This window comes from Zonotrichia albicollis, chromosome 19 (assembly GCF_047830755.1).
Source record: "Zonotrichia albicollis isolate bZonAlb1 chromosome 19, bZonAlb1.hap1, whole genome shotgun sequence".
Taxonomy (NCBI): domain Eukaryota; kingdom Metazoa; phylum Chordata; class Aves; order Passeriformes; family Passerellidae; genus Zonotrichia; species Zonotrichia albicollis.
In genome coordinates this window covers 3,700,894-3,713,644 of record NC_133837.1, presented here as the reverse complement: position 1 = coordinate 3,713,644, position 12,751 = coordinate 3,700,894, and the positions used below count along the sequence as shown (strand labels likewise).

Here is a 12,751-nt window from a genome sequence, read left to right as displayed (position 1 = left end):
TTCCTTTATCATTGGGGTTTTTTGCTGGAGGGAGTCTGACTGGTGTCCTGTGCTGCCCAGGGTAGGAGTGGGGCAGAGACCCTCACCCCATGGGGGTGCCAGTGTTGGGGTGCCAGAGGTGGCCCCAGCCTGGGCGTTGCTGTGGGGATTTATCAAGGGAATCAGAGGCAGGCAGGTGTCAGGGCCTGGGAGGCTTTCCCTGCCTGGGGAGGGTGAGCTCTGCCCCCTGTGCTGCTGCCAGGGCTGGGGTGCTCCCCTGGGCATCTGTGGGGAGCTGTGTCTGCCTTTACCTGGTGCTCTGCAGCACCGATGGCAAAGCCCAGCCCAGGGGGAGCTGGCACAGCAAAGGCAGATGGCCAAACTGGGAGCAGGGGCTCTGCTCTCAGTCTGAGGTTGTGCTCTGTGGTTTGAGTGTCCTCCCATCCGGGCTGCACCCCTGCAGTGCCACGTTGGGGATTTATGAGGCTTCACAGGCAAATGTGCCCCAAGGCTCACGGATGCAGTGCCCTGGCCCTGGCCCGTGGCAGGGTGATTGTGGCAGAGGGCAATCCATGGTGTTTTACTCAGCTTCTCCTCCAGCATGTCCAGGAGCCCCCTAGATGCACAGGAGAAGTGTCCCTGTGGTGTGAGGGGCCCTGTATCCATCCACTGTGACCCTTTGGCATCAGAAATGTTGAATTATTGATTTATGCTGGGCTGGGGTCCAGTGCTGCTGATGCACTGATCTGGTGGCATTGCCTCCTCTCTGCAGGCTCATGTGGGCCATCGATCCCGGGCATTGTGAAACACCCAGAGGGCAAATCCCACAAATCCCACCCTCTGGGCAGGGCTTGGGCTGGGGCTGGAGCTGGGGGAGCAGCTGGAGGAGCATGGCCAGAGCAAATGGCCTGAATGCTCTGGGGGGTCTGAGACCCTTCCCCAGTTCATCTCTCAATTAAGCATCAGAGATAAGTTAAGACAAATGTGACAAATTATTGACATTTCCAGCTCCAGCAAGGGGGTGAGGGAGCATTAGAGGTGCTTTTGATTCAGGCAGGGTAATCTTAACCCCACATGTTCCTGTGTGTGGGCACAAAATTCTCTTTTGCCCTCTCTGCTGCAAGAGATCAAGCCCCAGAATGTTCCCAGGCATTGGTCAGAGCAACAGCTCCTCCCCAGCTGCATTTTGTGGATGTTGTTTAAAGCAATGCCAGCTGAAGGCAAGTGTTTGCAGGTCCCTCAGCCAGCAGGAGACAGCCGGTGATTTGGGAAATAGACGGATTATTCCCTGCCAGAACTGGTGGATACAGAAGTTAAAGGGGAAAAGGGAGAATTCTGGAAAAAAAGGAGGATTCTGACTGACTGTGCTTGGAACCCTCGAAATTTAAACTTGCTGCTTTGTGGATGACATCTGTGGTGATATTTGGAGCCTTCAGCCTTGCTCCTCTGGGCAGGGGCTCAATGGTTGCTGTGCTGACCTGAGGATGAGGGTTTGGAGCAGTTGGAATTCCTGGTCCTGGCCACAGCCCCCTGAAGGAGCGGGTGCAGAAGGAGGCACAGAGGCAGCTGCCGTTTCCAGCATGCCTTTGCAGAAAGCCATCAGCTCATTTCCAAAACCAGGAGAGAAAGTGTGTGAATTTTATGATCCATATTACAACCAGCTCCTGGCTGTAAACTCCTCATGGTCTTAATTGCATTTTAAGAGCCCCGTCAAGCACTTGCCTGCGTGCTCTGGCATCTGGCCAACTTTTCAATGTCTACTGGGCCCGCTGAGATGATTTTTCTGTCTGGAGTGTTGTGCAGTGGCTGAACACGATGGGATGTAGTGCTCCTGCCTGGAGGTGAGAGCACCAGCATCTGAAATGCGCTGTGATGGGGATGAAGGAGGAAATAGAGCAGCGACCGTGGGGACGCTGGGGCAGGAGTTCTGCCAGCATCATTTATCCACTCTCTCTGGCGTTAATATTTTACTCTTTACTGAAGGACGCTGGGGTTTAATCCTGCCAAGAGCAAGGTCACTGTGCAGCGCATGGTTAAAATCAGTCTGAAGTTCGCTTTCACCGGCAGATCTCGGCAGCTGGTCGCTGTTTGGGCGGCAAAGGGGCGCAGGCAATCAGCAGCATCAGTGATGATGATGCTGATGCTGCGAGAGCGCGCCTGGTACCACGGACGTCTCACCATAGAGAGCGGCGGTGCGAGCGGCCGCCAGCCGGCCCTTCCTTCCCCGCCTCTCTATGGTAACATCGCGCTTCCGGTCCGCCGCAATGGGAATGGCGCGCTGCCATTGGCTGGCGGGGCCGGGGCGGGGCCCGGCGGTGATGGGAGGAGGGGCTATGCTAAGCAAGGCGCTGTGCCGCCTCACGACTGGTCAGTGAGGAGGAGGGGCGGGGCCCGGTGGCGGCAGCGGAACGCGGCCCGGCGAACGCGTGCCCTGGGGGAGCGGGCCCGGAGCGGGGCAGCCGGGGCTGGGGGAACCGCGGGAACCGCGCCCCGCAGGGCCCTGCTCCACCCCTGGGGCTGAGGGAACCGCAGGAACCGCGCCCCGCAGGGCTCTGCTCCACCCCTGGGGCTGAGGGAACCGTGCGGCCCCTGGGACCCCGGTGCGCGGGCTCGGGCTCTCGGTTCTGGGCTCTGCAGCCGTTCAAACCCGCCGGCCCCGGCCCGGCCTCAAGCGCCAAGGCCGCTGTCCCTGAGCTCCCGGTGCGGTGCAGAACGCCGGCCCCGCTCTGCTCGGCTGCGGCCATGGCCGGCGCGGGGGGCCGAGCCCCGCTGGGTGCGTGCCGGGCTCCGGGGAGGGGCCGCGCCGGCCCCGGCGGGTGCCAGCTCGGGTGCCAGCTCCGGTGGCTTCACGCCCTGCCTGTCGTTCTCCCCCGCAGGTCTGCGGCGGTGGCTGTGCTCGGCCGCCCCGGCGCCCCGGGTCTGCGTGGTGGGCAGCGGCCCCGCCGGCTTCTACACGGCTCAGCACATCCTCAAGGTACCGCCACGGGATCTGCCCGCGGGGGAGGCCTCTCTGCCCTGCCTGCCTCTCAGCGGTGCTGGGGTGGGTTTGTGGGCTCCTGGCCCTGCTCCAGCCAGGTCGGTGTTGTTGGGAGCTGCTTGGGGCTGCCCAGACTCCACGAAGTCCTTCTGGGCCTCTTTGGTTGGGGTCGGTACCACTGCTTTCATCCCTGCCCTGCCCCTGGGTTGTCCATTCAGGACTTTGGTTGCTGTGAGTTCATCCCAAGTGACTTTTCTAGAATCAAATAATTAGCAGGAATCTGCCTCGCTCAAAGCTGTTGTCACTCAGCAGGAATGACATTAACTGTGCGTTTGAAGTGGCTGTGCGGGACCTGCTCTCCTCCCTCCTCTCCCAGCAGAATTAAGACACATGGGTGACGCTTTACCTTGTGTCTGCAGATGCCAGTGCTCTGGGCAGTCAGGTCTGTTGGGAAATGAGACTTGAACACAGAACTGGGCTACTGGCACCCTCCAGAGATACAGCGGCTTAACCCCATCATTAAACCATGCTGTGCTGTCTCTGGAATGTGTTGGAAAATAGCTGTTACTAAGCCTCAGGGACAAATTTCAGGGCTGCTTAATCTCGGGAAGAGGCTGACTCAAAATACAAGATAACAAAAGCCTTGCAGCCAAGGGTCTGTCTAAGGCTCTGACCCTGAGGTGACTCAGTCCAGGCCATGTCAGGGCATGGGCAACTCTGCTGGGGACTGGGAGATGTCTGGCAGGTCCCCAGCCCCCAGGGTGCTGTACTGGCTGCTTCCCAGCTGGCCTGGGGCTCTCTGATCAGCCCCCCAGGCACTGGATGCCCACCAGGGTAGTGTGGAAAAGGAGCTCAGGACTGGGCAGGGAGATGGAGCCCCACAAGATGGACTTGATGGTGGCTGGGTTCACTCTGTGCTACATCTTGTGGTCTGAGCTGGCAGTAACAGGTGCAGCATCATCCTGCTCATGGAAGGGTCTGGAACAGGCTGTGACTGGCTTGCTGCAGCCCATCCTCCTGCCCTGTATTCCCCCAGCTGCAGATGAGTGTTGCTAGGCTGCTGTGACCTTTCTGTCCTCATCCTGGCTGTGACTTTCTCCTCCTGCAGCACCATGGTGGGGCCCTGGTGGACATCTATGAGAAGCTGCCCGTTCCCTTTGGACTGGTGCGTTTTGGAGTGGCCCCAGACCACCCTGAGGTCAAGGTTGGTGCTGGCTCCCTGCCCTTGCTGTGTGGTTGAGTGTGGTGGGTGCAGCTGAGGTGGTCACTGTCCTTCCTGGTGCCCCAGGCTCTCTGTGACATGGAGCTGTCAGGCCAGAGAGGTCCAGGTCTCCTCCTTGTCCATGCTAAGGCCGCAGACAGGTGACATGGGACACCTGCCATAAGGGCTCAGGGCAGTGGGCCCCAACCAGGGGCTTGTGATGGGAAGTGCTGCTCCTGGTGCTGGTCAGCCTGGCCCAGAGCAAGGCCAAGGAGCACAGATGGGTTTCTGTGTCCCTGGGCTGCTCATTGCTGCTGCTGCTTTTTGCCCCTCAAGCAGTACCCATTCTGGGAACACACAGATCTCCTCATGGGGGCAGTGGAGTTGGGCTGTAGGGGCTCCCCTGGGCAAGAAAAAGTTAAACCAAGGATTTCCCAGCCATTTTCCTTTGCCTGGCAGTGAGTGGTACCCAGGAGTATCTGCTATATCTGAGCTGGAGTGGAGGTGGTTGGAAGAGTAGGACAGAGGATATCCAGACAGGGGAGATCCAGACACAGCAATATCTTGCAACGGCTTCCTCTAACCCCTGGAGACCCAAAGACTGAAATGCCTGGATCCCTTTGTGTGAGAGGGGAGGAATGGACATGCTGCAGACACTGCCCCAGCTGATGTGGTGGTGTCTGTCCTGTCCCCAGGCTGAGTCCATCTGGGGCTGCAGGGCTGGGAGTGGTGGTTTTGCTGTGTAGCCCTGATCACTGAGAAGAAAAAGGCCTGGATGCCATTGTGCCCTGCATCCTCTCTCGAGGAAGGGGCTTTCAGGAAGGGTTGAGATGAGATGCCAGCAGAGGGGACCAGGTGGGCTGCAAACCTCACTTTTGGGAAGGAGTTTTCCCCTGCAGTGGGGTTTATTCTGAGGGGCTGAATGTACTGGGAAGGTCCTGTCCTCCCTAGGTGGGTACAAAATATGGATTTTCCTTTCACAAAGGGTGGTGGAGAGAGTGCCAAGTCACAGCTGTGCTTATCTCCCCGTGAGTTATCTCTGGCTGTTGGTAGATAAGAGTCTCAGAATACCTTGATTGGGATGAGGCGGTGAAGATCTCAAGGCTGGAGGGGGCAGGCCCAGGGATGTGCTGTGAGCAGCAGCCTTGGCCTGGCTGTGGCTGCAGCTGTGGCTCTGTGCTCTCTGCAGAATGTCACCAACACCTTCACGCAGACGGCGCGCTCGGGGCGCTGCGGCTTCTACGGGAACGTCACCGTGGGCAGGGACGTGACGGTGCCGGAGCTGCAGCAGGCGTACCACGCCGTGGTGCTGGTGGGTACCCGAGCCTTGGTGCCCCACGAGTCCTGGGGAAGGTCTGCAGGGTTGTTCTCCACTGGCATCTTGGGAAGAGTGTTTGGGTGAGGTGTTTCTGGGTGCCTTGTTACCATGGGCAGCTCTTCCCAGCCTTGGGACAGCTCAGATGCTCGCAGGCTTGTCCAAAGCCCTTGCAGGGGGCATGTGCTGGAGCATGGCATCAAGTGGAGGTCTCTGAAACTTCTCCCTGTGCTGGCCAGTGCTTATTTTAGCCTGCCATGGATTTGTCCTTGCTCTGATCAGTCCTCAGCTTGTCATGCTCTGCCTTGGACCAAGGACATTGAATTTGGCTCTGGAGCCCAGGACGATGAGGTGGATGAAGACCCTGTGCTTGGGCTGTGTTTAGCCCTTCCACTGAGTAGCTCAGCCTTTGGGAGGGGATATCACAGCTGTGCAGTGACCCTGACAGCAGCTGGACAGGGGGATTTGTGTTTTGGTGTCAAATCCTGTACATAGTGACATCTCTGACTGTGCCTGCTGCCTCCTCAGAGTTATGGTGCTGAAGACAACCGGGTCCTGGGGATCCCAGGGGAGAACCTCCCTGGTGTTTACTCAGCCCGAGCCTTCGTGGGCTGGTACAATGGGCTGCCTGAGAACCAGGATGTGAGTATGGCCCTGTGCTTCCCTGCCCTTCCTCCCGTCCTTCTTTCCATCCCAATACAGGCATTCAGCTCCAGATTAAGTCCTGAAAGGCCTGCAATTGGAAAAGATTAGCAGAAGCCATGTTAAATCCTTCTTAGATGGTAGAAATGTGAACAATTTGCACATCAGTGAGAGTGGATTAGCTGGCTGTGCACGTTGGCAGCACATTTTGGCAGGGCCAGATGGGAACCTGTAGGGGTGATGCTCTGCTTCCTGAGGAGCCTTTTTGGCCAAAACAGCTCCTGTTCCCAGGAGGACAGGAAAGGGGGATCATCTGGGGTGCCTGGAGCAGCTGTGTTGCTGTGTCTGCTTGGGGAGGGGGCTGGTGTGGAGTTTGCCAAGCTGCATCATCTCTTTTTGGGGCAGAGCAGGGTGGAAGGGAATTTGGGTGGTAGGAGCGGGTCTAAAGGGCTGGACATTGTGGAGGCCATGTGGATTCATCACAGCTGGGTCTCTCCCCACAGCTAAAGCCTGACCTGAGCTGTGAGACAGCGCTGATCCTGGGTCATGGCAATGTGGCACTGGACATTGCCCGCATCCTGCTGTCCCCACTGCAGCTCCTCAGGGTGAGTGATGGCAGCTCTGCCCCATGAGGGCAGCCCATGCCCCAGATTCCCTCCCTGCTGGGTGCCTGCTGGCTCCCACCAAAACCTCAAACTCCTCTGTCTTTGGGATGTTTCCCCGGGAAGGCTGCTGCCTGCCGGGTGCACCCATGGATTCACGGTCTGTAGGGAGTGATCCAAGGCTGTGGCCAGGACTTGGGTGATGCTGCAGAGGCCTCTGGATTGCTCTGCTGGCATCCAAAGCGTTGGAAATTGAGCATCATCCCTATGAGAAGCAAAAGAGGAGCCACTTTCTCACTTCTGCCACCAAAGCAGAAACTTCTGTTGAGGTTTATCTTTTTCTGCTGGAGCTGAGGGCAGCAGCCTGGTTTCAGCTGGTGGCACTGGGCAGACTGGTGGACCTCATCCCTACAGACAGCTGGGAGCTGGTGTGCACCAGCTGCTCCATACAGCTGCTGCCCCAGATGTTGGCAGCAAAGGCTTTCCCTCTGGGAGAAATGCCACGAAGTTTGTTACACCTGTGCAGCAGCTTCCTGTATTAATATCTAAATTAAGTTATAAAAGCCCCCAGACTTGGAGACGCTGCCAACCAGTGACTTAAGCCAGCTGGGAGCAGTGCTGCAAAAGACATGGCACTGGTATGAGTGCCAGGGTGGGCAGGTAGTTCCTGACAGGAATATTGGTCTGGAATGGTTTATCCTGGTGACCTTGTGTCTCTCCCATCGTGTTTTCTCTGGACAAGATCTTGCAGTCTGGATAAGCAGACATGATTGAAACAGAGCACAGGATTTCTGTGAGGTGCCAGTGCCAGGCTGAGGCTTGTGCTTGTGCTGGAGCTGCCTGGGGCAGGCAGGTGCTGATTTGAGCTGTGGTTTGCAGCAGGTTTCATCCAGAGCCTGTATATCCTCAGCTGGGAATTTCCCCAACAGCATCTGCAGGCACCTCGGGATGGAGCTGAGTGAAGGCTTTGCTCTGTTAGCCCCAAGGTGAACCTGCTGGGTGGATCCCCCGAGGCAGTCACGGGGTGCTGGCTCGTTACCTCTGGTGCATTATGGCCTCGGAAAGAACATTCAGTGATGAGGGACCAGCTGTGCAAATAGCTCTGTGCAAAGGGAGATGACTTCTTTCCCGTCCTCACCCGGGCTCTCTGCATGCACAGCCAGCTTTTCTGCTGATTTTTCACCTTCAGAGGCTGTGCCTTCTCCCCAGCTCCCTCCAGATCTGCCCTCATCCCACTCTGCTGTCTCTGTTTTGCAGAAGACAGACATCACTGACAGCTCCCTGGCAGCTCTTGCCTGCAGCAAGGTGAAGCGTGTCTGGCTGGTTGGGAGGAGGGGACCTCTCCAAGTCGCTTTCACCATCAAGGTGAGGCTGGAGGTGCTGCTGTTTCCCAGAGCTGAGCCCCAAACTGCCTGTCCCTGGTGGGGAGGGGTGGTTTGGGGGTGAGTGTGGATCCCAGGCATCCTCCTTCCTGCACCCATTTCCTGGCTCCTAGGGGTTTGGGGCTGTTCTCTCTCTGCTGGAGGTTACATTTTCCTGCCCACAATTCCCAGGAGCTGCGGGAGATGATAAACCTGCCTGGTGCCAGAGCTGTCCTGGACCCTGCTGACTTCACAGGCCTCGAAAGTGCTGTCAAAGGTGAGGGAAGTGTGCCATGCTTGTCCAGACAGGGACTCACCTTGGCAGGTGAGCAACCAGGAGTGATCTGCAGGTGCCCAGAGTGTACATCAGAAAAAGTCTTGTCCTGTACTTAGTGCCTGGCTCATGAAGGCTGTTACCATGGTGTGTCATGTCCTCAGAGTGCCAGGAGGCACCAAGACAAGGGAACATTGTGTATCTCTGTTTGTGCAGCCACTTAGTGCTTACACTCTGAGTGATGAGGGCAGGAGGCTCAGGAGGATTGAGGGAACCTTGCAGGGGAGATCCCAAGGCTGTTGATTTAAGAGCTTCCTGCAGACCTGAAAAGAAAACACTGAGTTCAAGGGTGTCCAGAGACCTGCTCTTCTCCACGGGCTGCTGCCTCCAAGCACCAGCAAGACAGGAAATTGCAGACTTTGATTTGTGTGTCCCACTGGCCTCAAGCCTCAGGAGGTCCTCTGGTCACTTTGACTTGCAGTTTGTCATCACAAAGGTGTCAGGCTCCCACCAACATGACAGACTCACATACTGACACAGCCCTGACATAGCCTTGGCCCAGTGCTGTGTCTCAAGGGGTTTTTGCTGATTCCTGTTGTGAAGATTTCTCTCTTTTCCTAGATGCTTCCAGGCCCAGGAAGCGACTGACTGAGCTGATGATCAAAACAGCCCTGGAGAAGCCAGTGGAGATGCAGGCAGGGGCAGCAGCCCCCCGGGAGTGGGGGCTGAAGTTCCAGCGCAGCCCCCAGGAAGTGCTGCCCAGTGCTGATGGGAGCAGGGCGAGGGGTGTCCGCATGGCCCTGACCCGCCTCGAGGTACCGGGGGCTGGGGTGGAGCAGGACACATCCATCCCTTGGGAATCTCCCCAAAGACACCTCTGTGTGCCCTGGCTGTCAGGAGTGGCCTCTGGCAGGCTCTTAGGGAATCTGGTACCAAAAGAGCTTCTGGTACCACAAAGAGTTTTTCCAAAGTGAGCTCTTTCCCTGATGCTGCTGCAGAATGGCCTTTAGCAAATACCCAGGGGTCAAAGATGCCAGAGGGGACTGGAGGGGGCTGTTGCTCTGCAGTGGTGACTGTGGTGGTCAGCAGCCTTTTCCTCCCTCTCTCAGGGCTCGGGTGACTCTGCCAAAGCCATTCCCACTGGAGATGTGGAGGAGCTGGAGTGTGGGCTGGTGCTGAGCAGCATTGGCTACCGGAGCCTGCCGCTGGACCCGGCCGTGCCCTTCGACAGCCAGCGCGGGGTCATCCCCAACAGCTCGGGCAGAGTCGAGGGTGTCCCAGGTCTGCGTCCACAGGGATTTGCATGGGGCCTGCTAAGCACAGCTGCTGGGCTGGGGGCTTTGGGGTGGGAAGTTACTCACCAAGGGTATGGGTATTGCACATCTTGGAGAGTGGGAACTGAGGGCATGAGGTGCCTCTGTCAGGGGTTAAGAGCTGGCCAGTCTCCATCTCTTTAGGGTTGTCTGGTTTAGCACAGGGGTTTTACTGCACCCTGTTACTGAAGTGACACAGCCCATGCAGCTGCTTTGTGCTCATCTGTAGGTACACAAACTCCTGCCACAGCACTGTGTAAGAGTCTATTCACCTCACCAAGGGGGGGAAGAGGGCAGGGACTTGCAGCCAGAAGGATCCAAGGCCACGTGCTGACCTGAGCCTGGCTGCTCCATGTGCCCCTGCAGGTCTGTACTGCAGCGGGTGGGTGAAGAGAGGACCCACAGGCGTGATCATCACCACCATGAACGACAGCTTTGACACTGCCCAGTCTCTGCTGGAGGATCTCCAGGGGGGTGTGCTGGATATATCCCCTTCCAGAGAAGGCTTTGGGCTTGTGGAGAGCATCCTGCACAGCCGAGGTCAGTGCGAGGGTCAGTAGCAACCAGCAGGAGGGATCAATGCAGCCAAACTCCTCCTGGATCTGTGAGGGAGCAGAGTCCGAACCATGGGAATGGATTATTCTGCTGTTTTGATGTTCCAAAGCCCAGGGAGAACAGGGCTTGAATTCTCTCAAATATCTGTGTCATTGCTGAGGTTAATGACCACTTTCTGGGAAGGGCCAATAAAAGCAGCACAGACCTTGGGTAAAATGTCAGTGTCAGCTGCCGAGACAGTGAGCTATTGCTCTTGAGTGGTTTTCCTAGTAATCCTTCCAAGCAAGTTAGGGGAAAGATTAAAATGCCCAGGAGAGTAATTTGCTGTAGCTGTGTTTAAAGACATTCAATTAAAGTGTGTGTGTGTGTTTTGCCTCTTAAACTGTCTGAGGTTTAACAGTGAACTGGAAGCATTTTGTCCCCCGAGGTGGTTTGTGCTCGCTGTTGTTACGGCTCACAAAGGTCTGACTGATCCGAGCCGACTGGAACCTGCCACCCCTCTCCTTGTGGCGTTAGGAATTATTTCTCCTTTGCGAGGCTGAGCTCTGACACCGTGTCGGAAAAGGGCAGCCCTGCTGCCACATCAGGGCCCTGCCAATGGGGAGGTGAGGCTGAACTTGTTCTTACTTGGTTAAATTCTCTCTCCTGTGTCTCACCATCACCTCAGGGGTCCGTCCCGTTTCCTTCTCGGACTGGGAGAAGATTGATGCTGCGGAAGTGGCGAGAGGCAAAGCTGCTGGCAAACCCCGGGAGAAGATCGTGGATCCTGCGGAGATGCTGCGGATCATCGGTCACTGAGGCAGCCCTGGTGGGGCCCTGGCACTGCCCCAGTGGGACCGTCCTGGGGCAACACCAGTGGGTCATGAGCAGAGCCAGAAGCACAGGGCTTCTGTCTGGGGCTGGTGGTGGCTCTGGAGGGGTGTGTGACACTGGGGCCTCTCTGGTAATACCGAACTCTGGGTTCCCAAAGTCTCAAGACCTGAGGCTGTTGGCTGGCCCCACATCCCTGCAGCCAGCTACCATTCCCGGGGCTGGTTCTTGTCTGTCTTTGAAACATTAATGAATCATGCAGTGCAGGTGAAGGGAGGTGTGTGTGCACCTGGGGAACTCCTGACCAGCCATTCTCTCACAGCAGGTCACATGGAGAAGTTTCCCTGTGTCTTGCTGCCTCCCCTCTAAGCCACAAGCCAAATGGGTTTGTTGCCTTGTCATTCATGCCAGAGCAGGCATCTTTTAATAATTATGTTTTTTAAAAAATAAACCCTTCCAGGGAAGCCAAAATGGACCTACAACTTGAGTCTGGGCTCTTTGTCTGCCACTGCCTTGACCTCGGAGCTGCAGCTCCTGCAATGTCCCAAGGCAAGGCAGCTCTGGGTGCTCTCCACTTGTGAGCTCTACACAAGTAGAAAAGGGCATTAATTTGCTTTCTACTTCCCACAGTTAATTTGCCTTCTGCTGCTCACAGTCTGTCTTACGGGGTAGATTGGGATAACAAGCATGTAATTGCCTTGTTCAGGATCATGAGGGATCCTGTGTCCATTGGTACCTGCCAGTGCTGACTGGTGCAAGCAGTGCCTTGAGCTCTTTCTCTCCTTTCACTGGTGGGGTTATATTATTTTTTGTCTGTGTGTTTTGAAGCTTATTAAATGCTTCTCTTAGCCCAGATTGCCTACGGTGACGGTGTCAGGTTTTAAGCCAGATTACAAGCCGTGAGCTGTAATCTCCTTTTATCCCTGGCGCAGGGGCAGCGTCAGCGGGGCCCCTTCCCTGGCTGTCCCCAGCCCCCCCCCCGTGCTCCCTGCCAGAGCACTGCAGGATTGCAACCCCTCCTCCCTGGCCTGAAATGGTGACAATGGCAGTGGCTCTGTGATGGAGGCACAGGAGAGATCGAGCTAGGGCAACCTCCACCTCAGCCCAGCTCTCACGGCAGAGGACTTGCCCACAGGGCACTGTTCTCTCACCTCATCTCTGACTCAACTCAAGGAAGGGAGATCTCTGACTTCTCCCTATTTTTCCCTTTTTCTCTCCCATACTTTTCTATTTAAATCTCATTTGAAAGCTCATTAAGAAACTCAGGAAATGTGATAATGGGAACTCGTACTCAAACGAGCAATAAAGCTTTTGTGGAACAGCTGTTTGTGTGATGTGGCTCTCCTTACGTCTCGTGGCTGATGCAGTCCTAATGCTGAACTCTCGAGCAGGAGATTACATCAGTGCTGGGTTCCGAGGTGAATCAGAGCTTTGGGAAGGGGGAGGGAGGCGAGGGGGCTGCACCTACCACGGGGAGCAGCAGTTCAGCTTGGCAGCCCAGCCAGGAATGTGACAGCCAAGGGGTTGTTGTGGCTGCATCAAATCTGAAGGTTTTGTGAAGAGAGGAGATGGATCCTCCCCAGGATTTTCTTCCATATCGCCTTGAATGTTGATGCCAGGGTGCTTTTGTAGCGGTGGAAAAGGCCACTGCTCATGCTGAGCCTGGCACGTGGCTGTTCCCAAACTGAGGATGCTTCAGGGTAGTTTTTGGGCTGTGATAAC

The 12,751-nt window shown here is 56.5% G+C and overlaps 1 protein-coding gene across 3 annotated transcripts; it reads left to right on the top strand.

The window, feature by feature from the left end:
• Positions 1 to 102: 102 nt before the first annotated feature.
• On the top strand, positions 103 to 12,352 carry FDXR (ferredoxin reductase). 3 transcript variants are annotated; one of them, XM_074554923.1, is made up of 12 exons: positions 103 to 2,216; positions 2,856 to 2,953; positions 4,065 to 4,160; positions 5,347 to 5,469; positions 6,001 to 6,114; positions 6,618 to 6,719; positions 7,974 to 8,081; positions 8,270 to 8,354; positions 8,973 to 9,166; positions 9,461 to 9,632; positions 10,031 to 10,204; positions 10,887 to 12,352. In XM_074554923.1, the coding sequence occupies exons 1-12, from the start codon at positions 2,009 to 2,011 to the stop codon at positions 11,015 to 11,017; spliced, it is 1,605 nt and encodes a 534-aa protein (XP_074411024.1). In that variant the 5' UTR covers positions 103 to 2,008; the 3' UTR covers positions 11,018 to 12,352. The 3 variants fall into 3 exon arrangements, with proteins under 3 accessions (XP_074411024.1, XP_074411025.1, XP_005495649.2); XM_074554924.1 differs by lacking the exon at positions 103 to 2,216 and adding an exon at positions 2,278 to 2,346; XM_005495592.4 differs by lacking the exon at positions 103 to 2,216 and adding an exon at positions 2,353 to 2,752.
• The last annotated feature ends 399 nt before the right edge of the window (positions 12,353 to 12,751 follow it).

Bases quoted from the DNA above. Each gene is read 5' to 3' on its own strand.
- FDXR (XM_074554923.1), top strand. From the start codon at position 2,009: ATGGTTAAAATCAGTCTGAAGTTCGCTTTCACCGGCAGATCTCGGCAG. The intron at 8,355-8,972 runs GTGAGGGAAGTG...CTCTTTTCCTAG, and splicing joins CCTCGAAAGTGCTGTCAAAG to ATGCTTCCAGGCCCAGGAAG. The intron at 10,205-10,886 runs GTCAGTGCGAGG...CCATCACCTCAG, and splicing joins GAGCATCCTGCACAGCCGAG to GGGTCCGTCCCGTTTCCTTC.